Here is a 25,756-nt window from a genome sequence, read left to right on the forward strand (position 1 = left end):
AAAACGGTATACCTGTTTTGGAGGGAGATGACCGCAGGGGACCCCTGCACTGCCTTCCTACTCTTCCTCTGTCTGTTGGTCACCCATTCACTATCTCCCTCAGTAATTTTTATCTGTGGTGTGACCAACTCACTGAACGTGCTATCCACGACTTTCTCAGCATCGCGGATGCTCCAAAGTGAGTCCATCCGCAGCTCCAGAGCCGTCAAGCGGTCAAACAATAGCTGCAGCTGGACACACTTCCCGCAGGTGAAGGAATCAGGGATACAGGAAGGAGCCCTGAATTCCCACATCCCACAAGAGGAACATGACACGGCCCTGGGATCTCCTGCCATGACTTAACCCTTAAATTAGCTTAAGAACAACTACAATGTCAAGAGAAAAAAAAAGGAAAGAAAAACTACTTACCACTCCCTTTAAGGAGTTTACTCCTTTAAATTGTTCTCAATTTAGAGAATGTTAACTACACTAGCGACCTTGATTCACTAAAAAATAAACGCTACTTCCTATAAGACCTGCAGACCTTCCCTTTCCTTTTACTTCAGTTACTGTAGATAAGTAGAAATACTGACCTGAACCTACTCACCAATCAGGTGCCTCCCCTGTGTCGCGTCCCGATCTGATTTCTGACGTCACTTCGAACTCGGTCGCAGCTCCGCTCGGCTCGGCTCCTCTCAGCGCTCTGAAATCCCGCCTTTTATCGGACGCTCCCTCCGCTCGGCTCGGCTCCTCTCAGCGCTCTGAAATCCCGCCTTTTATCGGACGCTCCCTCCGCTCGGCTCGGCTCCTCTCAGCTGTTCTCAGCGCTCTGAAATCCCGCCTTTTATCGGACGCTCCCTCCGCTCGGCTCCTCTCAGCTGTTCTCAGCACTCTGAAATCCCGCCTTTTATCGGACGCTCCCTCCGCTCGGCTCGGCTTCTCTCAGCTGTTCTCAGCGCTCTGAAATCCCGCCTTTTATCGGACGCTCCCTCCGCTCGGCTCGGCTCCTCTCAGCTGTTCTCAGCGCTCTGAAATCCAGCCTTTTATCGGACGGTCCCTCCGCTCCGCAGGGCTCCTTGGTGCCACACTCGGTCAAATGCTGCCTTGATGTCAAGGGCAGTCACTCTCACCTCACCCCTGGAATTCAGCTCTTTTGTCCATGTTTGGACCAAGGCTGTAATGAGGTCTGGAGCCGAGTGGTCCTGGCGGAACCCAAACTGAGCATCGGTGAGCAGGTTATTGGTGAGTAAGTGCCGCTTGATAGCACTGTCGACGACACCTTCCATCACTTTGCTGATGATTGAGAGTAGACTGATGGGGCGGTAATTGGCCGGATTGGATTTGTCCTGCTTTTTGTGGACAGGACATACCTGGGCAATTTTCCACATTGTCGGGTAGATGCCAGTGTTGTAGCTGTACTGGAACAGCTTGGCTAGAGGCCTGGGAGTGTCAGAACCTATATTTCACGAGTGCATGCCAGCGCAGAAGAGCTTTCCCTGAGCCAGTGCAGTCCGGAGAATGCCAGGTACATATTGTAAAATTGCCTACAGGGTGCTGGAACTGGAAAGAGATTAATTGACATCCATCACTCTGAGCTCAGAAAACTAAGTACTAAAATTGATTTTACAAAATAGCCACTCAAACTGAAGGGTGCCATTCTGAGTTTACAGTACAATAACTGTACCTGCGGCATGCATGCCTTTATTCTTTCTTTAAAAGAAAGAAAGACTTGCATTTAAATAGCACCTTTCATGACCTCGGGACATTCCAAAGTGCTTTACAGCCAATGAAGTACTTTTGAAGTGTAGGTAACTGTTGTAATGTAGCAAATAGCTTTTAGTCACCTGTCCTATTATCTCCTTACGTGGCTCGGTTTCAAATTTTGTCTGATAATCGCTCCTGTGAAGCGCCTTGGGATGTTTTACTACGTTAAAGGCACTATATAAATGCAAATTGTTGTTGTTTCTTTCCTTTCTTCTTTTATGAAATCATCCATGTTCCTCTCTAATGCATCAATGTCCTTATGAGGTTTGGAGATTGCATATGATATTCCATATACAACCTTAACAAACAGGTTATTCAGGGTTAAAATAACTTATTTTGACTTATAAATATATGCCCTGATTAGCCTTGTTAATAACTGATTCAATGAATCACCGGTAATCGTATCTAAGTGCTCTTTTCCACTTTTGATAATGGGCCCCATTTATTATGTAAATGTTTCATCCTTCCTGCTCCAAATGTGTGCACTGCTCTTCATTTATCCACATTAAAATCCATCAACTCTCCACACAGCTTCGTGTCATCAGCAAATGTTATAATATAATACTAGATGTGCCATGCTCTATTATTTAGTGCAAAGACAAGTGATTCAAAACACACCCCTGTGGAACTCCACTAAGTACCTGTCCCAGAAAGAGTCAAACATTTATCATCAGCTTCCGTTTTCAAAAGGTGTCAGCCTTGGCTCAGTTGGTAGTTGCTTCTGAGTTAGAAGGTTGTGTGTTCATGTTCCACTCCAGAGACTTGAGCACATAATCTAGACTGACACTCCAGTGCAGTACTGAGGGAGTGCTGCACTGTCGGAGGGCAGTCAGTAAACTGAGTCACTGACTGCCCTCTCAGATGGGTGTAAAAGATCTCATGGCACTATTTCAAAGAACACCAGGAAAAAGTCCTGGCCAATATTTATCCCTCAACCAACATCACTAAAATCAGATTATCTGGTCATTATCACATTGTTGCTTGTGGGACCTTACCGTGTGCAAATTGGCTGCCACGTTTCATACATTACAACGTGACTGCACTTCAAAAGTCCTTCATTGGCTGCAAAGCGCTTTGGAACATCCTGAGGTTGTGAAAGGCACTATATAAATGCAAGTCTTTCTTTTTCTTTTAAAGCTTAGCCAATTTTCAATCCAGTTTGCTCATTTATCAACCAGCCTTAATTTTCTCAGAGCCTCGCATGCAGAACTTGTTAAATGACGTCTGAAAATCTGAGTAAATATCTACTGGTCGGTCTTTATTTACATCTCTGATTTAGTTACCGATTGAAGGGATTCAGGAGGTGTGACCCATGCTTCAGAAAACATGCTGATTAATTTACAATGTCTTTTGCTAACGGCTGGCAGCGTCTTATAAAATACAATCCAGCACTTTCCCAACTACAGACCTCATAGACCAATCAGCCTAAATCATAACTTCCTCTGGTGTCAGCCTTGGCTCAGTTGGTAGCCTGCTTGCCACTGAGTCAGAAGGGCATGGGTTCAAGTCCCACTCCAGAGACTTGAGCATAAAATCTAGGCTGATATTGCAGTGTAATACTGAGGGAGTGCTGCACTGTGTAACGGTGCTGTCTTTCATATGAGACATTAAACCAAGGCCTCACCTGCTCTCAGGTGGATGTAAAAGATGCTATGGCACTATTTTGAAGAAGAGCAGGGGAGTTCTCCCTGGACAATATTTATCTCTCAACCAATATCCCAAAAAAACAATTATCTGCTTATTATCACATTGGTATTTGCGGGACCTTGCTTTATGCAAATTGGCTGTCGCATTTCCTGCATTACAACAGTGACAACCCTTCAAAAGTACTTAATTGGCTGTAAAGCACTTTAGGACATCCTGAGGTTGTGAAAGGCACTATATGGGAGGAAATTGCGGGTCCCCTAGCAGAGATATTTGAATCATCGACAGCTACAGGTGAGGTGCCTGAAGATTGGAGGGTAGCAAATGTTGTGCCTTTGTTTAAGAAGGGCGGCAGGGAAAAGCCTGGGAACTACAGACCGGTGAGCCTGACATCAGTAGTGGGTAAGTTGTTAGAGGGTATTCTGAGAGACAGGATCTACAGGCATTTGGAGAGGCAGGGACTGATTAGGAACAGTCAGCATGGTTTTGTGAGAGGAAAATCATGTCTCACGAATTTGATTGAGTTTTTTGAAGGGGTAACCAAGAAGATAGATGAGGGCTGTGCAGTAGACGTGGTCTACATGGACTTTAGCAAAGCCTTTGACAAGGTACCACATGGCAGGTTGTTACATAAGGTTAAATCTCACGGGATCCGAGGTGAGGTAGCCAATTGGATACAAAATTGGATTGACGACAGAAGACAGAGGGTGGTTGTGGAGGGTTGTTTTTCGGACTGGAGGCCTGTGACCAGCGGTGTGCCTCAGGGATCGGTGCTGGGTCCGCTGTTATTTGTTATTTATATTAATGATTTGGATAAGAATTTAGGAGGCATGATTAGTAAGTTTGCAGATGACACCAAAATTGGTGGCATTGTGGACAGTGAAGAAGGTTATCTAGGATTGCAATGGGATCTTGATAAATTGGGCCAGTGGGCCGATGAATGGCAGATGGAGTTTAATTTAGATAAATGTGAGGTGATGCATTTTGGTAGATCGAATCGGGCCAGGACCTACTCCGTTAATGGTAGGGCGTTGGGGAGAGTTATAGAACAAAGAGATCTGGGAGTACAGATTCATAGCTCCTTGAAAGTGGAGTCACAGGTGGATAGGGTGGTGAAGAAGGCATTCAGCATGCTTGGTTTCATTGGTCAGAACATTGAATACAGGAGTTGGGATGTCTTGTTGAAGTTGTACAAGACATTAGTAAGGCCACACTTGGAATACTGTGTACAGTTCTGGTCACCCTATTATAGAAAGGATATTATTAAACTAGAAAGAGTGCAGAAAAGATTTACTAGGATGCTACCGGGACTTGATGGTTTGACTTATAGGAAGAGGTTGGATAGACTGAGACTTTTTTCCCTGGAGAGTAGGAGGTTTAGGGGTGATCTTATAGAAGTCTATAAAATAATGAGGGGCATAGACAAGGTAGATAGTCAAAATCTTTTCCCAAAGGTAGGGGAGTCTATAACGAGGGGGCATAGATTTAAGGTGAGAGGGGAGAGATACAAAAGGGTCCAGAGATGCAATTTTTTCACTCAAAGGGTGGTGAGTGTCTGGAACGAGCTGCCAGATGCAGTAGTAGAGGCAGGTACAATTTTGTCTTTTTAAAAGCATTTGGACAGTTACATGGGTAAGATGGGTATAGAGGGATATGGGCCAAGTGCAGGCAATTGGGACTAGCTTAGTGGTATAAACTGGGCGACATGGACATGTTGGCCCGAAGGGCCTGTTTCCATGTTGTAAACTTCTATGATTCTATATAAATGCAAGTTCTCTCTTGACACTGTCTTGCTCCAACTTTCCCATCTTTGCATAACCCTGGATTGCTCAGTGCTCCATGTTGATATTTCATCTCATCATTCTCTTTGCTAAGTCCTACCTTCACTGTTTCTTCTGCAATTGCATCTCCTGCCCCCAATTTGACAGCGGTGCAGTTCGCCTCATCCTCCGCCTGCCTGCTGCGGAAAGTCAGGGCCTGCTCCCATCGCTGGAGTGCCTCCTCAAATTGTTCCATATCTGCACAGGGGTAGGGGTCAGAGGAACAGCAACATCCTCATTATTATCACAAACTGGGCACAGATTAAAATAAAAACTGCAAATATTGAAGAGAAAAAAGAAAAAAAGAAAGAACTTGCATTTATATAGCGCCTTTCACTGTCGGAGGTGCCGTCTTTTGGATCAGATGTTAAACTGAGGCCCCATCTGCCCTCTCAGATGGACGTAAAAGATCCCATGACACTATTCGAAGAAGAGCAGGAGAGTTATGCCCGGTGTCCTGGCCAACATTTATCCCTCAATCAACATTGCTAAAAAAAAGATTAACTGGTTATTATCACATTGTTGTTTGTGGGACCTTGCTGTGTGCAAATTGGCTGCCGCGTTTCCTACATTACAACAGTGACTACACATCAAAAAGTACTTCATTGGCTGTGAGGTACTTTGGGATGTCCTGAGGTCTTGAAGGGTGCTATAGAAATGCAAGTCTTTCTTTTTCTTTCCATCCATGTGATTAAGTTTACAGAACTGTATATCAGACCTAACTTAGCTGTGATCTCTTGCACAGGTGCAAGGCATCATCGTACAGTTATTTATGAACAAAAGGAACCATGCCGAAGTGCGAATGAGGGCTTTCATTGTCTTGCTGGAAACCAAACCAACCTTGGCTTTAATAGCAACCGTGACTGACTCACTGGCCAGAGAGACCAATTTACACTTGACCAGCTTTGCTCATTCCTACATGAAATCTCTAGCAGGAACCTCGCTGCCGGATCTCCAGTCACTGTGAGTATAAAAACTCCTGTGAAAGCTTAAAACATTGAGTGTTAACTTGGTCAGCTAAATTGAGAGTTTCATTTCTAACACCACTGATTTTCACAGGGCCGCTACCTGCAACATCGCAGTCAAACGATTGAACCAAAAGTGCGACAGGCTCGGTTATCGGTACAGCAAAGGCCTGCATTTCGGCGCGTTTAAAGGTAATCGGAAGCTCGAATCTATTGTTTCAGATCATTTTTCTTTCTCTTTAATAACTTTGAACAAAACTAAAGGAAACTTACCAACTAAATTATAATGCAGACCAATGCTCCCAGTGCCAATGCTGAGGGAGTGCTGCACTGTCGAAAGTGCCATCATTTTGATAAGACATTAAACCGAGGCCCCATCTGCCCTCTCAGGTGGACGACAAAGATCCCACAGCTCTATTTCGAAGAAGAGCAGGGGAGTTCTCCCTGGTGTCCTGGCCAATATTTATCCCTCAACCAACATCATGAGAAACAGATTATCTCGTCATTTATCTCGCTGCTGTTTGTGGGACCTTGCAGTGCGTGAACTGGCTGCCGCATTTCCTACATTATAACAGTGACTGCACTTCAAAAGTACTTCATTGGCTGTGAAGCGTTTTGGGATGTCCTGAGGTCATGAAAGGTGCTAAATGAATGCAAGTCTTTCTTTATTTTATAACATTATTCCTTACATCCACAAAACACTCCAGATCCTTGCGTGCCCACCGATCGCGCAAGGCCTCAAGCGTACCAGCCTAGGTTTCTCCAGGGCCAAGGTTTGGTTTAGCTTTTGGCATCTGAAGTTGAGATGGTCATTCAGTTTTTTTCAGCTAGCACCTTCGAAAGTCGTGGGTATTTGCAAAGTCGGAGGTAAAAACCTAATCCCATGTCCCACAGGCCACACTGTTCAAGCCCTCTGCCATGGTACAACGGCAGAGCTAACAGGAAATGCTGCAAGTACACAGCAGGTCCAGTGGTCTCTGGTGTAAACCCTTCTCTGGGTTCAGCATCCGCAATTGCTGTTTTTATTTAAGATTTGCTGTGTGTTTCTTTTTCTTTTTCAAAGCTTTCTTCTACTATATGATTAGGGCAAATCGACACACAAGATAATTATGAATGAGGAAGGCCATCCGACCCATCTTATTTCATCTATCCAGAATCATAAGCACAGAAGGAAGCAATTCGGCTCATTGTGTCTGTGCTGGCTCTTTGAAAGTGATGTCCAACTAGTCTACTCACTTGTTCTTTATCCATAGCCCTTTTCCAGTACATATGCAGGACCCTACATTCCCCCCATTGCTGCATCTACTTGTTTCTGGAATGATTCTCGGGTTTTCGCCTCCACCACTCCACTATTCCAAATGTTGAAAAAATGAACTTGCATTCATAGAGCACCCCTCACAACCTCAGGATGTCCCAAAGTGCTTTACAGCCAGTAAAGTATTTTTGAAGAGTAGTCACTGTTGTAATGTAGGAAACGTGGCAGCCAATCTGCGCACAGCAAGGTCAATTTGACAGGTGACCCCATCGTTATTAGCTGATCTCCAGTGGTGTTGCGCACAGCAGAGTCAAAACCAAGTGTGGCCTTCAAGTGAAGTTGGGTTAGAGGGCAGGAGATCAATGGACCAGGATGCACCGCTGTATTCGGTTGCCATATTAAAGTCATACATCACAAAAAATGGAATGTTGTCATTTATTGCAAGGGGAATGGAATATAAAAGTAGAAATGTTTTGCTACAGTTGTACAGGGCATTGGTGAGGCCACATCTAGAATACTGTGTGCAGTTTTGGCCTCCTTATTTAAGAAAGGACTTAAATTGCTTTAGAGGGGGTTCAGAGAAGGTTCACTCCACTGATTCCTGGGATGAGGGGGTTATCTTATGAGGAAAGGTTGGACAAGTTGGGCCTGTATACATTGGAGTTTGGAAGAATGAGAGGTGATCTTATTGAAACATGTAAGATCCTGAAGGGGTAGATGCTGAGAGGATGTTTCCCTTTGTCGGAGAGTCTAGAATTAGGGGCCACAGTTTAAAAATAAGGGGTCTCCCATTTAAGACAGAGACGAGGAGCCATTTTTTCTCTCAGAGGGTCGTGAGTCTGTGGAACTCCCTTCCCCAGAGAGCGGTGGAGGCAGGGTCATTGAATATTTTTAAGGCTGAGTTAGATAGATTCCTGATTAACAAGGGAGTCAAAGGTTATAGTAGGTAGACGGGAAAGAAGAGTTGAGGTCACAATCAGATCAGCCATGATCTTATCAAATGGCAGAGCAGGCTCGAGGGGCTGAATGGCCTACTCCTGCTCTTAATTCGTATGTTCGTATGTTCATATTCTTTCCTTATGTTTGTATGTTTGCATTGTAAATTCCTGTGTCTACATTGATAATGGAAACTACCTATGTAAACAGGTCACGCTGCAATTACATGCTCTTGCCAGTGGTGGCACCGTAGGACATGCTCTAGGTGGAGGGGGTGTACCTACAGTGTGACAAGGTTACATAGGCAGTTTCCATTATAAATGCGGCTACAGAAATTTATTATGGAAAAAGTTGACAGAAGTGCACACAGATGTGACAAATATATATAGTCCCTCCCCCAATCTTCATCTTGCCACCTCCCTTCCTGCCTTCACAAGCCTCCTAAATTTGTCCTTCTATGACCATTCTTCCATCCCTTCTTAATCCCTCTCTTCCTCCTGCTCAAATGGTGTACTGTAGCCGAGTTGTAGTGTTGGTCTAGCAACCTTGAGGTCATGAGTTCAAATCCCACCATGGCAAGTTGTGATACTGTGTTCAATAAATCTGGGAATTTGTGGGCTGGCACTAGAAAATAAACGTGAAAGCTACAACCACCCATCTGGTTCATTAATGTCGTGCGGAGAAGGGGACCTGCTGCCCCTACCTGGTCTGGCCTACTTGTGACTCCAGTCCAGCATTATGTGATTGACTCTTAATTCCCCCAGGGGCAACCAGGGATGAGTAGTAAATCCCAACAACAAATAAAAAAACAATGTCTATCCATTACCCTTTAAGGTGTTCGGAGAGGTCTCTCTGTGCATACAAAAACGTAAATTGTTATGATATATGGGACTGCATATTTTGCTTATTGTGTTATTGATAACAGAACAATGAGTGTTGAGAACTTTTCCCGCAGATAAGATTTTGGCTGGGATCGATGCCAACTTTTACTTAATAAAGAGGTCAGAGGGTATTCTCCCGACTGCAGCCGTGGCCAATTTCAAGGTTTACGGCCTTGGAGTCTCCACAGATTTTCTGGAGGTAACTCAACCATGAAATATTAATAAACGAGAGTGCCGCCTGCCCTGAATGTTACGGTGTCCAAGTACAATAATCCTATGCTTGTATTTGTAAAGGTCGGTATCCAAGCAGAAGGACTGCAACAGGCCTTGTGGAGAAACAGTCCACCCTACAGGAGAGGACCGAGGAACAACAGCACCCAACGCATTATGGAGAAGGTAAAGAGAATTCCTTATCCCTCCATTTTCTTGCTATTTATCCTGAAGACTGTTGCTAGCGTCTGTTCCTCAGGTGTTGGTCACCCTCTAGTACCTTGCCCGAGTGTCCATTGTTCAGGTGTGATCGAAGGCAGTGAGTTTTGGCAGGCCATTCTACCACAGAGGGCATCGCAACATCGGAATCTAGGAACAGGAGTCAGCCATTCAACCCCTCGAGCCTGTTCCGCCACTCAATTAGATAATGGCTGATGTGCATCTTAACTCCAAGGCCAATATATCCTTCCTGCAACCAAGCACAATCCTGTCCTCACCCAATGTCCACATACGAACACTTTCTAGTAAGGGGCACCAGTTGATGATCAACAACAGGGACCCTCATCTGTGTTGCTCATGCTGCACTTACACTCTGAGGGATGGGGGAGATTGTATAACAATAATTTAATATGCTTCATAATTAGTAGGCAAGGGTGCTGTAGTGTAGTAATTGTTACTGGACTAGTAATCCAGAGACCTGGACTAATAATACAGAGAACATAGGAAGATAAGAAATAGGAGCAGGAGTAGGCCATACGGCCATTCAATAAGATCATGATTGATCTTCTCCCTCAACTCCACTTTCCCACCCTATCCTCATATCCCTTGATTCCCTTAGTGTCTAAAAATCCATCGGTCTCAGTCTTGAATATAGTCAATGACTGAGCATCCACAGCCCTCTGGGGTAGAGAATTCGAAAGATTCACAACCCTCTGAGTGAAGAAATTGCTTCTCATCACAGTCTTAAATGGCTGACCCCTTATCCTCAGACTATACCCCCTAGTTCTAGATTCTCCAGCCAGGGGAAACAACCTCTCAGCATTTAACCTGTCAAGTTCCTTAAGAATCTTATGTTTCAATGAGATCACCTCCCATTCTTCTAAACTCCAGAGAATATCAGCTCATTTTACTCAATCGCTTATCATAGGACATAGGAACATAGGAACATAGGCCATTCGGCGCCTCGAGCCCACTCCGCCATTTGATAAGATCATGGCTGATCTGTGATCTAACTCCATATACCTGCCTTTGGCCCATATCCCTTAATACCTTTGGTTGCCAAAAAGCTATCTATCTCAGATTTAAATTTAGCAATTGAGCTAGCATCAATTGCTGTTTGCGGAAGAGAGTTCCAAACTTCTACCACCCTTTGTGTGTAGAAGTGTTTTCTAATCTTGCTCCTGAAAGGTCTGGCTCTAATTTTTAGACTGTGCCCCCTACTCCTAGAATCCCCAACCAGCGGAAATAGTTTCTCTCTATCCACCCTATCTGTTCCTCTCAATGTCTTATAAACGTTGATCAGATCACCCCTTAACCTTCGAAACTCTAGAGAATACAACCCCAATTTGTGTAATCTCTCCTCGTAACTTAAACCTTGAAGTCCGGGTAACATTCTAGTAAACCTACGCTGCACTCCCTCCAAGGCCAATATGTCCTTCCGAAGGTGCGATGCCCAGAACTGCTCACAGTACTCCAGGTGCAGTCTAACCAGGGTTTTGTATAGCTGCAGCATGACTTCTGCCCCCTTGTCTAGTCCTCTGGATATAAAGGCCAGCATTCCATTAGCCTTATTGATTATTTTCTGCACCTGTTCATGACACTTCAATGATCGATGGACCTGAACCCCGAAGTCCCTTTGGACAGCCACTGTTTTTAAATTTTACCATTTAGAAAGTACCCTGTTCTATCCTTTTTTGGTCCAAAGTGCATGACCTCACATTTGCCTACATTGAATTCCATTTGCCACAGTTTTGCCTATTCACCTAATCTATCAACATCCCTTTATAATCTTATGTTTTCATCTACACTGCTTACAATGCCACCAATCTTTGTGTCATCAGCAAACTTAGATATGAGACTTTCTATGCCTTCATCTAAGTCGTTAATAAATAATGTGAATAATTGAGGCCCCAATACAGATACCTGCCAATACAGGACTCCACTAGTCACATCCTGCCAATGTGAGTACCTTCCCATTATCCCTACTCTCCATCGCCTTTCGCTCAGCCAACTTCCTAACCAAGACCATACTTTTCCTTTGATTCCATGGGCTTCTATCTTAGCTAACAGTCTCTTATGTGGGACTTTATCAAATGCCTTCTGGATGTCCATATAAATAACATCCAATGACATTCCCCTGTCCACTACTTTAGTCACCTCTTCAAAAAATTCAGTCAGGTTTGTCAGGCACGACCTGCCTTTTACAAATCCATGCTGGCTCTCTCTGATTAACTGAAAATTCTCAAGGTGTTCAGTCACCCTATCCTTAATTATAGACTCCAGCATTTTCCCCACAACAGATGTTAGGCTAACTGGTCTATAATTCCCTGGTTTCCCCCTCTCTCCTTTCTTAAAAAACAGAGTGATATGTGCAATTTTCCAATCCAGAGGGACAGTTCCTGAATCTAGAGAATTTTGAAAGATTATAGTTAGGGCATCTGCAATCTGCTCACCTACTTCCTTTAAAACCCTGGGATGGAAACCATCTGGTCCTGGGGATTTGTCACTCTTTAGTGCTATTATTTTCTTCATTACTGTTGTTTCACTTATATTAATTTTATTGAGTCCCTGTCCCCGATTCAATGTTAGTTTTCTTGAGATTTCCAGCATGCTATCCTCTTTTTCTACTGTAAATACTGACGCAAAGTAACTATTCAACACGTCCGCCATTTCCCCATTGTCAATGACTATCCCCACTTTCAGTTTTTAAGGGGCCAACACTGCTCCTGACCACCCTCTTTTTCCTAATATAACTATAAAAGTTCTTCGTATTGGTTTTGATATCCCTTGCATACTCTTTTCATACTCTCTTTTTGTAGCTCTTACTATCCATTTTGTGACCCTTTGTTGATCTTTGTATCTTTCCCATTCGCCAGGATCTGTGCCATTTTTTGCCTTTTTGTATGCCCTTTCCTTATGTCTTATGTCTTTCGTTGCCCATGGCTGTATTTTTTGGCAAGTAGAGTTCTTGCCCCTCAGGGGTATAAACCGGTTCTGTATCATGTTAAATGTTTCTTTAAACATTTCCCACTGATCATCAGTCATTTTGCCCATTAACAGATTTGCCCAGTTTATTGTGGACAGTCTCTGTCTCATCCCATTGAAGTCAGCCTTACCCAAGTCTGGAATCTTAGCAGCTGATTCACTTTTTTCCCTTTCAAACACTGCCTTGAACTCGATCTCGTTAGGATCGTTATTGGATAGATGTTCACGCACAGTTAAGCCGTTAATTAAATCTGGTTCATTACTCATTACTAAATCTAGTTTGGCTTTCCACCTTGTTGCCTCCAGGACATACTGCTGTAGAAAACTATCCCAGACACACTCAAGAAATTCACTACCTCTGACAGTTGCTAGTCTGCTTTTCCCAATCTATGTGAAGGTTAAAGTCCCCCATTAAGACCACTATGCCTTTCTTACACGCTTGTCTAATCTCTGCATTTATACAATCTAGCACTTCAGAGCTGCTGCCAGGTGTCCTATACACAACTCCCACTATAGTCTTAGATCCTTTCCTATTTCTCAATTCAACCCATAAGGTCTCTGTTGGCTGCTTACCTCTCGTTATATCCTCCTTTATCATTGAATTGATTTCATCTCTAATCACTAAGGCTACTCCTCCCCCTCTTCCATTTTCCCTATCTCTCCTGTAGACCTTGTAACCTGGTATAACTAGTTCCCAATCCTGACCATCCTGCAGCCATGTCTCAGTAATAGCTATCATGTCATACCCTCCAATTTGAATTTGTGCCTGTAGTTCATTTAATTTATTCCTTATACTCCATGTGTTTGTATATAGAACTCTTAATGGGGCCACGCACCCTAGTCTGTCCTTCAGCTTTGATGCTGGGTTAATCTCTTTACACCTTCTAGTTTTCACTTTATCTGTAGTGCCTAAAGTACACTCTTTTTCTGCTGCTCTACGCCCTTCCCTTTCACTTGTTCTTGAACAACTATTTGTACTATTTGCATTGTAAATTTTCCCTGGGTCCTCCCCTCTCTTGCTTCTCTCAACTTTACTCTCTTCTGACTCCCCGCTCAGGTTCCCAACCCTCTCATCCCAGGAATCAATCTAGTGAACCTTCGTTGCACCCCTTCTAAGGCAAATATATCCTTCCTTAGGTAAGGAGCCCAAAACTGTACACAGTACATCAGCTGTGGTCTCACCAGAGCCCTATATAATTGCAGCAAGACCTCCTTACTCTTATACTCCAACTCCCTTGCAATAAAGGTTAATATACCATTTGCCTTCCTAATTGCTTGGTGTACCTTCATGTTAACTTTCTGTGTTTCGTGTACAAGGACACCCAAATCCCTCTGAATGCCAACATTTCTTAGTCTCTCACCTTTTAAAAAATATTCTGTTTTTCTATTCTTCCTACCAAACCGGATAACCTCACATTTCCCCACTTTGTACTCCATCTGCCACCTTCTCACTCACTCACTTAACCTGTCTATAATCCCTTTGCAGCCTCTTTGCTTAAAATCATCATATCTTTTAATCTAATTTCCAAATTTACCTCAGCCAACTCGTCCCCCATACCTATGTAATTGGCTTTATGTAGTTGAACATGAGTTCAAATCCCACCACGGCCATTTTGAGAATTTGAATTCAATTTTTTTTAAAAGTCTGGAAATAGAAAGCGACCATAAACCTATTGGATTGTCGTAAATACCCAACTGGTTCACTGTTGTCCTTTAGAGAAGAAAACTGTCCTTACCCGGTCTGGCCTATATGTAACTCCAGTCCCACATCAATATAACTGCCCTCTGATGTGAACGAGCAAGCCACTCAGTTGTATCAAAATGCGACAAAGAATGCGGACCACTGTGGTTCAAGAACACTGCTCACCACCACCTTCTCAAGGGGAATGAGGGACGGGCAATAAATGCCAGCCTTGCCAGTGACGCCCATATCCTAGCATCATAGAGTCATACAAAGATTACAGCAAGGAATTAGGCCATTCGGCCCATCGTGTCCATGCCGGCTCTATGCAAGAGCGATCCAGCTAGTCCCAGTGCCCCACCCTATCCCCGTAGCCCTGCAAATTTTTTCCTTTCAAGTACTTATCCAGTTCCCTTTTGAAGGCCATGATTGAATCTGCCTCCACCACCCACCTTGGCAGTGCATTCCAGATCCTAACCACATGCTGTGTGAAAAGGTTTTTTCTCATGTCAGCTTTGGTTCTTTTGCCAATCACCTTAAATCTATGTCCTCTGGTTCTTGACCCTTCCACTAATGGGAACAGTTTCTCTCTTCTGCTCTGTCTAGACCCTTCATGATTTTGAATACCTCTATCAAATCTCCTCCCAACCTTCTCTGTTCCCCAGCCTCTTCAGTCTATCCACGTAACTAAAGTCTCTCATCCCTGGAATCATTTTAGTAAATCTCTTCTGCCCCTCTCTAAGGCCTTCACATCTTTCCTAAAGTGCAGTGCCCAGAACTGGACACATTACTCCAGTTGTGGCCGAACCAATGTTTTATAAAGGCTCATCATGACTTCCTTGCTTTTGTACTCAATGCCTCTATTTATAAAGCCCAGGATCCTCTATGATTTTTTAACCGCTTTCTCAACCTGCCCTATCACCTTCAACGATTTGTGTACATATATACCCCCAGATCTCTCTGTTCCTGTACCCCTTTTAGAATTGTGCCCTTTAGTTTATATTGCCTCTCCTCATTCTTCCTACCGAAATGTATCACTTTGCATTTTTCTGCATTAAATTTCATCTGCCACGTATCTGCCCATGCCACCAGCCTGTCCATATCCTCTTGAAGTCTATCACTATCCTCCTCACTTTTCACTACCCTTCCAAGTTTTGTGTCATCTGTAAATTTTGAAATTGTGCCCTGTATACCTAAGTCCAAGTCATTAATATATATCAAGAAAAGCAGTGGTCCCAGCACTGACACCGGGGAACACCACTGTACACCTCCCTCCAGTCCGAAAAACAACTGTTCACCAATACTCTGTTTCCTGTTACTTAGCCAATTCTGTATCCATGCTGCTACTGCCCCTTTTATTCCATGGGCTTCAATCTTGATGACAAGCCTATTATGCGGCACTTTATCAAACGCCTTTTGAAAGTCCATATACACCACATCAACTGCATTGCCCTTTCTATTATCTCATCAAAAAACTCTATCTAGATAGTTAAACACTATTTGCCTTTAACAAATTTGTGCAGGCTTTCCCTAATCAATCCATATTTGTCCAAGTGACAGCCAATTCTGTCCCAGGTTACCGTTTCTAAAAGTTTCCCCACCACTGAGGTTGAACTGACTGGCCTGTAGTTGCTGGGTTTATCCTTGCACCCTTTTTTGAACATGGGGTATAACTTTTGCAATTCTCCAGTCCTCTGGCACCACCCCCCTATCTAAGGATTTTTGGAAGATTACGGCCAGTATCTCCACAATTTCCCCCCTTACTTCCCTCAGCAACCTAGGATGCATCCCATCCGGACCGGGTGACTTATCTACTTTAAGTACAGCTAGCCTTTCAAGTACCTCCTCTTCATCAATTATTAGCCCACCCAGTTTCTCAACTACATCTTCCTTTACTGAGACTCTGGCAGCATCTTCCTTGGTAAAGAAAGATGCAAAGTATTCATTTAGTACCTCAGCCATGCCCTCTCCCTCCATGAGTAGATCTCCTTTTTGGTCCCTAATTAACCCCACCCCTCCTCTTACTACCCATTTACTGTTTATATGCCTATAGAAGACTTTTGGATTCCCTTTTATGTTAGCCGCCAGTCTATTCTCATACTCTCTCTTTGCCCCCCTTATTTCCTTTTTCACTTCCCCTCTGAACTTTCCATATTCAGCCTGGTTCTCACTTGTGGTATCAACCTAACATCTGCCATACGCCCCTTTTTCTGCTTCATCTTACTCTCTCTCTCTTTTGTCATCCAGGGATCTCTGGCTTTAGTTGCCCTACCTTTGCCCCTCGTGGGAATGTACCTAGACTGTACCCGAACCATCTCCTCCTTAAAGGCCGCCCATTGTTCAATTACAGTTTTGCCTGCCAATCTTTGATTCCAATTTATCCGGGCCAGATTTGATCTCATCCCACTGAAATTGGGCCTCCTCCAATTGAGTATTTTTACTTTACAGTGGTCCATGTCCTTTTCCATAGCTATTCTAAACTTTATGATGCTATGATCGCTGTTCCCTAAATGTTCCCCACTGACGCTTGCTCCACTTTGCCCACCTCATTCCCCAGAACCAAATCCAGCAAATGTCTCCTTCCTCGTTGGGCCAGAAAAGTACTGGTCAAGAAAGTTCTCCTGAACACACTTCAAGAATTCCTCCCCCTCATTGCCCCTTATATTATTACTATCCCAGTCTATATTGGGATAGTTCAAGTCCCCTGTTATCACTACTCTATAGCCTTTACATCTCTCTGTAATTTCCCTGTAAATTTGTTCCTCTATATCCTTCCCACTAGTTGGTGGCCTATAGAATACACCCAGTAGTGTAATGGCACCTCTATTGTTTCTTAACTCTAACCAAATAGTTTCTGTCCTTGACTCCTCCAGGACATCCTCTCTCCAGCACTGCAATATTCTCCTTAATCAATGCTGCACCACCCCACCCCCTCACCCCCACACACACACCTTTCTTTCCTTCCCTATCTTTCCTGAACACCTTGTATCCAGGAATATTTAGTACCCAATCCTGCCCTTTTTTAAGCCAGGTCACAGTTATCGCCACAACATCATATTCCCATGAGGCTAATTGTGCCTGCAGTTCTCCAACCTTATTTAACACACTTCGTGTGTTTACACTGTAAACCAATCTTAAATTTTCGTGTACTCTCTCTTAGTCTGATCCCACCTAATACCGTACTATATCTTATTCTAGTGCTATCATTCTCTCCCAATCCTTTGTGCACCTTGTTTCTCCTTTCCAATGCTACATCCTGGTGCCCAGCCCCTGCCAAATTAGTTTAAACTCCCCCCCCCCCGACAGCACTAGTGAACCTCCCCGCAAGGACATTGGTCCCAGCTCCATTGAGGTGCAACCCATCTGGCCTGTTGAGGTCCCACCTCCCCCAGAGCTGGTCCCAATGCCCCAGGAATCTAAAGCCCTCCCTCCTGCACCATCTCTCCAGATGGTGAGAATCCTGAGAATAAGGTCCCCTTTGCGTATTATTGTTAGAGATTTGAGTCTCAGCATTGCCCACTGCATTGTGTTCCTGGCCATAATCTTCCAAATATCTATCAGTTTGACCCAGTGCATAAATATACCTACATAATGATCGGCCTGTCCCCAGTCTATATCAACAGTGGAAGGGAAAATCAGAGTCATTCAGCAGATCAAAAAAAAGAACAGCTATTGTATCCCTAATGGTGAGAAATTCACTGTATGGTATAGGGTAAAATTCACCGAATCCGAGCTCCCAGCGAAGAGCCAACTCAAAGGGAGCAGCTGTCATATTTAGAGGCACACTATTGTAATTTGATTCTCTTTGAAACTATCACACAAAATGGTAGAAATATATCACATCTCCATCAGTATCATTTTTTTATTGATTCTCGGGATGTGGGCATCGCTGGCAAGGCCGGCATTTATTGCCCATCCCTCGTTGCCCTTGAGAAGGTGGTGGTGAGCCGCCTTTTTCTTTTGAAGTCCGTGTGGTGAAGGTGCTCCCACACTGCTGTTAGGTAGGGAATTTCAGGACTTTGACCTAGCGACGTTGAAGGAACGGCGATATATGTCCAAGTTCGGATGGCATGTGACTTAGAGGGGAACTCGGAGGTGATGGTGTTCCCACACACCTGCTGCCCTTGTCCTTCTAGGTGATGGAGGTCACAGTTTGGGAGGTGCTGTTGAAGAAGCCTTGGCGAGTTGCTGCAGTGCATCCTGTAGATTGTACACACTGCAGCCACAGTGCACCGGTGATGGAGGAAGTGTAGAGGGAAAAGACAGAGCAACGTCTCGGGTGTAAACCCTTCCTCAAAACACCATCTGAAATATTTACCTTTCTTTTCTCTTCGGAAGCTGGAAATCTTAGCCATTCTCAGTTTTTGTTTCAGACTTACAGCCTTTGCAGATTTCTCTTTCTTTCGATCTTTGTTGCCCTCTAGGTGTCTGGATGGAAACCAATGCCCACAATTAAGCCCTTGGCGGTCGCCTACATCAAGTTGTTTGGTCAAGAGCTTGCTTTTGTCGAACTTAACCAGAATGATATTCAAGAGGCTGTAAAGGTATGAACAATGCAATTGAAATGGATGATGCCAGGGATGAGGAGAGACTTGAGATACTGGGATTATTTCCAATGTAGCAGAGAAGGCTAGGAGGAGATTTATTAGAGGTTTTTGAAATAGAGTGAATAGGAAAAGATTATTTCCTTTGGTTGGGGAGTCAGTGATAAGGGATCATCAATTTAAAATTGTCACTGAGAGTGAGGAGAGAGATTAGGAGAAATTTATTTAGAGTGTTGTTGGAGCATGGGATTGAGACAGAGACCATTGAATCTTTTAAGGAAAATGTAAATAAATATTTGAAGCAGAGGAAGCTGCTATGAGGAGAAAGCAGAGTAGCGGAATTAGTTCTGGAATGCTCCAATAAAGAGCCGCCATAGGCTCGATGGGCTGAATGGCCTTCTTCTGTGCTGTAAACATCTATGTGGGTTTTGGATGGCTAGAAACTCAAGAATGGGCTTTGCTGAGTCAGTGGAAGGTCACCTCATTTACATGGGGCTATTGGACACTCACGTCACTATGGGTTCATCTCCAGTACACAATTTGCACCAAGTGGCTGCAAAATCTGGCACCTTCCCTTCATGTGGGTTGCTCAGTCCCCAAAGCTCCATGGTGCCCCACTTAAAATCTATGAGAGGGGCCTGATCTAAAAATGTCGTACCTCTTCAGGGCTCCGGGCTGCTTCCCCTCACCTTGCACTCTTTCTTATTTGCATTTATTTTTTGCACAGTTAATGAACAACCAAGCAAGAAAGGACGGGCTAATAAAGAAATTGATAAACCTGCTACAGCGCGGAATCACAACACAATGGACTAAACCCTTGCTGGTAACCGAGATTCGGCACATTGTGCCAACAGCACTCGGCCTGCCGTTGGAGCTGGCGTTTTACTACACTGTCGTTTCAGCAGCTGCAGTACAGGGTAATGATTTCTTGGATAGTTGTGACAGGGTATGTGAAACCAATACGCAGCCGAGGGAGAGAGAAAGAAATAAAGAAAGAGGCAGACTTGCATTTATATTGGGCCTTATTGCATTTTTCAGAAACATAGGAACAGGAGGAGGTCATTCAACCCCTCGAGCCTGTTCCGCCATTCAATTAGATCATGGCTGATCTGTATCTTAACTCCATTTTCCCCGCCTTAGCGCCATATCCATTGATACCCTTACCTAACAAAACTCCATCAATTTCAGTCTTGAAAGCTCCAATTGTGCCCAGCATCCACAGCCTTTTGGGGGAGAGAAGTCCACATTTCTACTACCCTTTGTATGAAAAAGTGCTTCCTGATTTCCCTCCTAAATGGCCTAGCCCTTATTATAAGATTATGTCCCCTTGTTCTTGATTCCGCCACCAGAGGAAATAGTTTCCCTGTATCCACCCTATCGAATGCTTTTAACATTTTAAAAACACTTCAAAATGCTTCATATTTAATAGGCTACTTTGAGGTGCAGTGGCTATTATTATGTAGGCAAACGGAAAAACTATTTTGAAAGACCAGTGACTCTACTTTTGGCTGTATTGTTAAGGGAGGAATTCAGGCCAGAACACTGAGAGAATTCCCTTCACTTTTTCGAATAATAGTAAAAGATCTATCTTTTGATTAGAGGCCGTCCACAAGATTGAACAAAGCAAAGGTGGAATATTTGATTTGTGACCTTTACCCTCCCCGCCATCTTTGTTTTGGTGAATTCTGTCAAAGGTCTCCTACCTGAAACATCCACCAGTCTTCCGATGTTGACTGACCTGCTGTGTATTTCCAGCATTTTCTGCTTTTATTTCAGAGTTCCAGCATTTGCAGTTTGTTTTATCATTTATTGGATCATATGTTCCTATGTTCCTATAAAGCCAGTTAGCTAAATGACCATTTTCATTTTTACTTATTGAACTCTTCCAACAGCCAAAGTGCGGTTCACACCAGTCCCTTCCAATTTTACACTACCTCAGCTCCTGAATACCAGCATTCAGCTTGATGCTCAGCTCACCCCAAGGTATTTATTTCGCAGAACAGTCAGACAAATGTAATTAAACCGCCGGGTGAAACGGATAAACGTTTTTAATCTACTGATTTCCACCCCCTTGACCCAATTTTTTTTCAACTTTGTTTCCTGCAGTATTGCATCGCAGTACTTCTTTTTTTCTTTATCCCCTCCAGTTCAGTCAAAGATGTTATAGCCATCATGGGAATAAACACGCCTTTGATTCAGACAGGAGTGGAAGTGCAGTTGAAAACAAACACTGCCATCCCTGCGAACTTTACTGCGAGAGTACACTTGAAGAATGGCAACGTCAAAATTGAAACCCCCCCATGGCAACAAGAGTATAAGCTGTTCTCTGCCAGGTAACAGAAACCTACCCATTTGCACTAAAGGTCATTTTTTTATGGCAGTTTTTTATAACCTGTTGCATTTATATAGCGCCTTTACCGTAGTAAAAAATCTTAAGGCTTTGCAGGAGCGTAATCACTCAAAAATTGACACCGAGCCAAAGATGGAGACATTGGTCCAGCAGGTAGGTTTAAAGCAGCATCTTAAAAGAGGAGAGAACGGTGAAGAGGTGGAGAGGTTTAGAGTGGGAATTCCAGAGGATAGGGCCTGGATGGCTAAAGGCATGGCCGCCAATGGAGGAGCGAAGGAAATAGGGGATGAACAAGAATCCAGAATTGGAGGAGCGCAGAGATCTCAGAGGGCTGTAGGGCTGGAAGAGGTTACAGAAATAGGGAAGGGCGATGTCATGGAGGGATTTGAACACGAGGATGAGAATTTTAAAATTGAGGCATTGACTGACTGGAGCCAATGTAGGTCAGCGAGCACAGGGGCGATGGGTGAATGAGACTTGGTGCCAATTAGGATATGGGCAGCAGGGTTTTGGATGAGCTCAAGTTTATTGAGGGTGGAAAATTGGAGACTGGTCAGGAGAGCAGTGGAATGGTCGAGTCTAGAAGTAGCAAAGGCATGGATGTTTATATGGCGTATTTAAAGTCGACATTTAGAGCACTGGTTCGTAGGCATGTGGAACCCTTACAGCAGATATTTGGAGTTGATTGACACTTTTAAAGAGAAACTGGATCGCTATCTATTGAGAAGGGAGGGCGAGGAGGGTTAGAGAGATATTAACAGAACTGTTTGATTTTGTTTTTCAGGAAGGCACTACCTGAAAGGGTGGTGGAAGGCAGATTCAATAGTATCTTTCAATAGAAAATTGGATATATACTTGAAAAGGAAAAATTTGCTGGGCTATGGGGTCAGGGCAAGGGAGTGGACTAATTGGATAGCTCTTTCAAAGAGCCAGCACAGGCATGATTGGACGAAGGCCTCCTTCTGTGCTGTAATATTCTATGATTCTATGATAGGAAAGATGAAGGAACTTAAAGAAAGAAAAGAAAAAGAAAGACATGCATTTATATAGGGCCTTACATGACCTCAGGATGTTGCAAAGCACTTTAAAGCCAACTACGTACTTTTGAAGTGTAGTCACAGTTGTAATGTAGGAAATGCGGCAGCTAATTTGCACACAGCCAGGTCCCACAAACAGCAATGAGATAAATGACAAGATAATCTGTTTTGGTGATGTTGGTAGAGGGATAAATATTGGCCAGGCTACTAGGGGGAACTCCTCTGCACTTCTTCGAAATAATGCTATGGAATGGTTTACTTCCACCTGAGAGGGCAGACATGGCCGTGGTTTAACGTCTCATCCTAAAGACGGTGTCTCTGACAGTACTGCACTAGAGTGTCAGACTAGATTTTGTGCTCAAGTCTCTGAAGTGGGACTTAAACCCACAACCTTGTGACTCAGAAGCAAGAGTGCTACTAACTGAGCCATGGCTTACACGCAGAGGAATTGCATATGGACTCTAGATGCAGTGAGATTGGTGACCCCAATGGCCTTTACTTCTATTCTTATATAGGTCACGGGCTTTTGCCTTCTCAAGAAATATTGAAGATTTGGCTGCAGCAAAAGTGACCCCAATTCATAAGTTTGGAACGGTGAACAGAAATTTCAGATTAGCAAAGAATTCATCGGCAAATCACGAGCAAGTGATGGTAAATAAAACCCTTTATTGCTTTCTCCTTGGGCAGGGTTGAATTGTGGATTGCTACAACTGATTTAAATTGGGGTTGTGTTACAGGAGACAGTGTTGCCTCTTACCATACCACGGGGATCTGTGTGCACTGCTGAAGATACACCAGACATACCAAGCCCAACCGTCCACCAGGCTTGTGCGAAGGCCAATACATTCGGATTTGAAGTTTGTTACAAAACCAGTGCAGAAAACATTGCCTTCGCCACCAACTCCCCGTTGTACAAAGTGCTTGGAGAGAAATCAATTGAAGTCACAATCAATCCAGGTAAAGGCAATGGTAAAGGTAGCACAGATTCATGCAGCACAGAAGAAGGCCATTCAGCCCATCGTGCCCATGCCGGCTCTTTGAAAGAGCTATCCAATTAGTCCCACTCCCCTGCTCTTTCCCCATAGCCCTGAAAATGTTTCCTTTTTAAGTATATGTTTAATCCCTTTTAAAAGTTACTATTGAATCTGCTTCCATCCCCCTTTCAGGCAGTGCATTCCAAATCATAACAACTCACTGCGAAAAAAAATTCTCATCTCCCCTCTGGTTCTTTCGCCAATTATTTTTAAATCTGTTTTCCTCTGGTTATCGACTCTCCTGCCACTGGAAATAGTTTCTCCTTATTTACTCTATCAAAACCCCTCATAATTTTGAACACCTCTATTAAATCTCCTCTTAGTCTTCTCTGCTCTAAGTAGCACTCTAGACGTTTATGTTTTTTTTTACTGGCCAATTTTTTCCCTCTTCTGCTGAAGGCATTGACTTCCTGCTGGGGTGTGGCTCCACAGTCACCCTCCAGTACCTCACCCAAGTGACCATTCATCACGTGTGAGCCCGGACAATGAATGTCGGCCAACCTTTCATCATGAAGGGTCGTCACAGCCAAGCCCAATTCGGACGTGCACTTTCCAACAAGAGTCACTGAATAATGATTAGGGGCTGAAACCATGGCTGATGTTCCCCTCTTACCCAGGGGTACAATTGTAGCCCCCCTATTACTACTCCCGCATAGACTGGAAATTGAACCTGGGGCTTTCCTGGTCTGAGTGGTTTAGTTACTCACTGGATAGACTCACTGATCCATCAGGAAAGGCCCACTGTATATTCCACAACAGAAGGTGAGCCTAACATTGATACGCTGAGAGTAAAGTACAAACTTACACTGTTGCCAGATCCAGGGAAATTCCAGGCTTCTTGGGTTGGCAGTTTTTTTAATGCAATCGGGTTAATGCTGGGACAATTTGAGTTTTCAAGATGGAGATTGATAGATTTTTGTTGGGTAAGGGTATCAAACGATATGGAGCTAAGGCGGGTAAATGGAGTTGAGGTACAGATCAGCCATAATCTAATTGAATGGTGGAGCAGGCCCAAGAGGCTGAATGGCCTACTCCTGTCCCAGTGTTCCTATGAATCAGGTTGGGACCCATCTCCAGAGTTATGCTATCACTTTTGCGTGACTGTGAAGCAGAAACACCATTGGCAGTGACAAAAAAGTGACATTATAACTGCAGGAAAGCTGGACTCCAGGGTCAAAATCCTGGAACTCCCTTCCTAACAGCACTGTGGGAGAACCGTCACCACACGGACTGCAGCGGTTCAAGAAGGCGGCTCACCACCACCTTCTCAAGGGCAATTAGGGATGGGCAATAAATGCTGGCCTCGCCAGCGACGCCCACATCCCGTGAACGAATAAAAAAAACTTGAGAGTTCACCTCTTTGCTTTCAGGTCTTAAGGACTTACATATTGAACACATTAGCAGAGATTTTTTTTTTGTTTGTAGTTATTACGCCAAACGCAATCAAAAAGTTACAACTAGAACTCAAGATGCAAACAGCGGACCAATTCATTGCAAAAGTAAGTCACTTGATGAAGAAGAGAAACAGGAGTGATACAGAAACAACACAGTCCGAGGATAAATTAGCCCTCCTGAAATTGAACAAATTCTATCGTGCAAAGCAGGTAAATATCCTTCTATAACAGGGCAAAGCCCCTTCCTCTGTCCTTTTACTTCTAAAGACTATTGCCCTATCTTTGCACTCTTGCCTATGAATCAGAAGGTTGTGGGTTAATCCTCACTTCAAGGGGATAATTTTGACTTCAATTGAAACGAAAATTGGGAAAGGTGTTTAAAAGGCCACCGAGCCGATATCACGTGTTTTACACTATTGTCCAAAGTCAAAATTACCTCCCAAGACTTGAATACATAATCTAGACTGATACTCCAGCGCAGTACTGAAGGAGTGCTGCTTTGCAGGTGTTACTGTCTTTCAGTTGAGATATTGTTTGTCTTTTCCCCCATCCCCTCCTGCTCCACTGAAGGTATTAACTCCCTGTGGTGGTACAGTTGCTCTCCATCACCTTACTTTCTTAATGTGTGGGCCTGTCCAGTGAGGATCTGAAGGTTATGTGACCCCCAAAGGACACTGACACTGAACCTAATCCTAGCCTGACCTCCACATTGAATAGTCGTTAGGTTGGCAACTTCGGATGATTTGCCTTCCTAACTTAAGCTGTGCCCTGAGGCCAACTATTGTGTTCCTATTTCACCCCTAACTAACACATCACAGAGTGGGGACCTAACCCAAGATTCTCCTGTTCTGACTTAACCAGCTGAGCCATCCGGGGAGACTGTAGTCCTATCATTTAATGATAAGAACGTTAGTAGCTTGTTTACAAGAAGATAACAGTTATAAATCCACATGTTGAGATTAACTTACTGGCAGGCAGTTGCTGCTAGACGCTACTGCGGTAATATACAACAGCAGTGAAGGATTGTTGTGCTATGGCCTGTTGAGATGCTGAAGCAA

General features: G+C 43.8%; 1 protein-coding gene across 1 annotated transcript in view; it reads left to right on the top strand.

Moving 5' to 3' along the window:
- Window positions 1-25,756, top strand: part of vtg3 (vitellogenin 3, phosvitinless) — a 102,343-nt gene that overhangs the window by 44,517 nt on the left and 32,070 nt on the right. Inside the window, exons 10-20 of the mRNA XM_067989845.1 lie at window positions 5,953-6,170; window positions 6,267-6,364; window positions 9,319-9,443; window positions 9,539-9,640; window positions 18,764-18,883; window positions 19,611-19,800; window positions 20,776-20,866; window positions 21,031-21,216; window positions 22,786-22,921; window positions 23,008-23,227; window positions 24,730-24,908. Coding sequence (XP_067845946.1) covers window positions 5,953-6,170; window positions 6,267-6,364; window positions 9,319-9,443; window positions 9,539-9,640; window positions 18,764-18,883; window positions 19,611-19,800; window positions 20,776-20,866; window positions 21,031-21,216; window positions 22,786-22,921; window positions 23,008-23,227; window positions 24,730-24,908 — 1,665 coding nt within the window. The remainder of the gene's footprint in view (window positions 1-5,952; window positions 6,171-6,266; window positions 6,365-9,318; window positions 9,444-9,538; window positions 9,641-18,763; window positions 18,884-19,610; window positions 19,801-20,775; window positions 20,867-21,030; window positions 21,217-22,785; window positions 22,922-23,007; window positions 23,228-24,729; window positions 24,909-25,756) is intronic.

Source organism: Heptranchias perlo, chromosome 9 (assembly GCF_035084215.1).
Source record: "Heptranchias perlo isolate sHepPer1 chromosome 9, sHepPer1.hap1, whole genome shotgun sequence".
NCBI lineage: Eukaryota > Metazoa > Chordata > Chondrichthyes > Hexanchiformes > Hexanchidae > Heptranchias > Heptranchias perlo.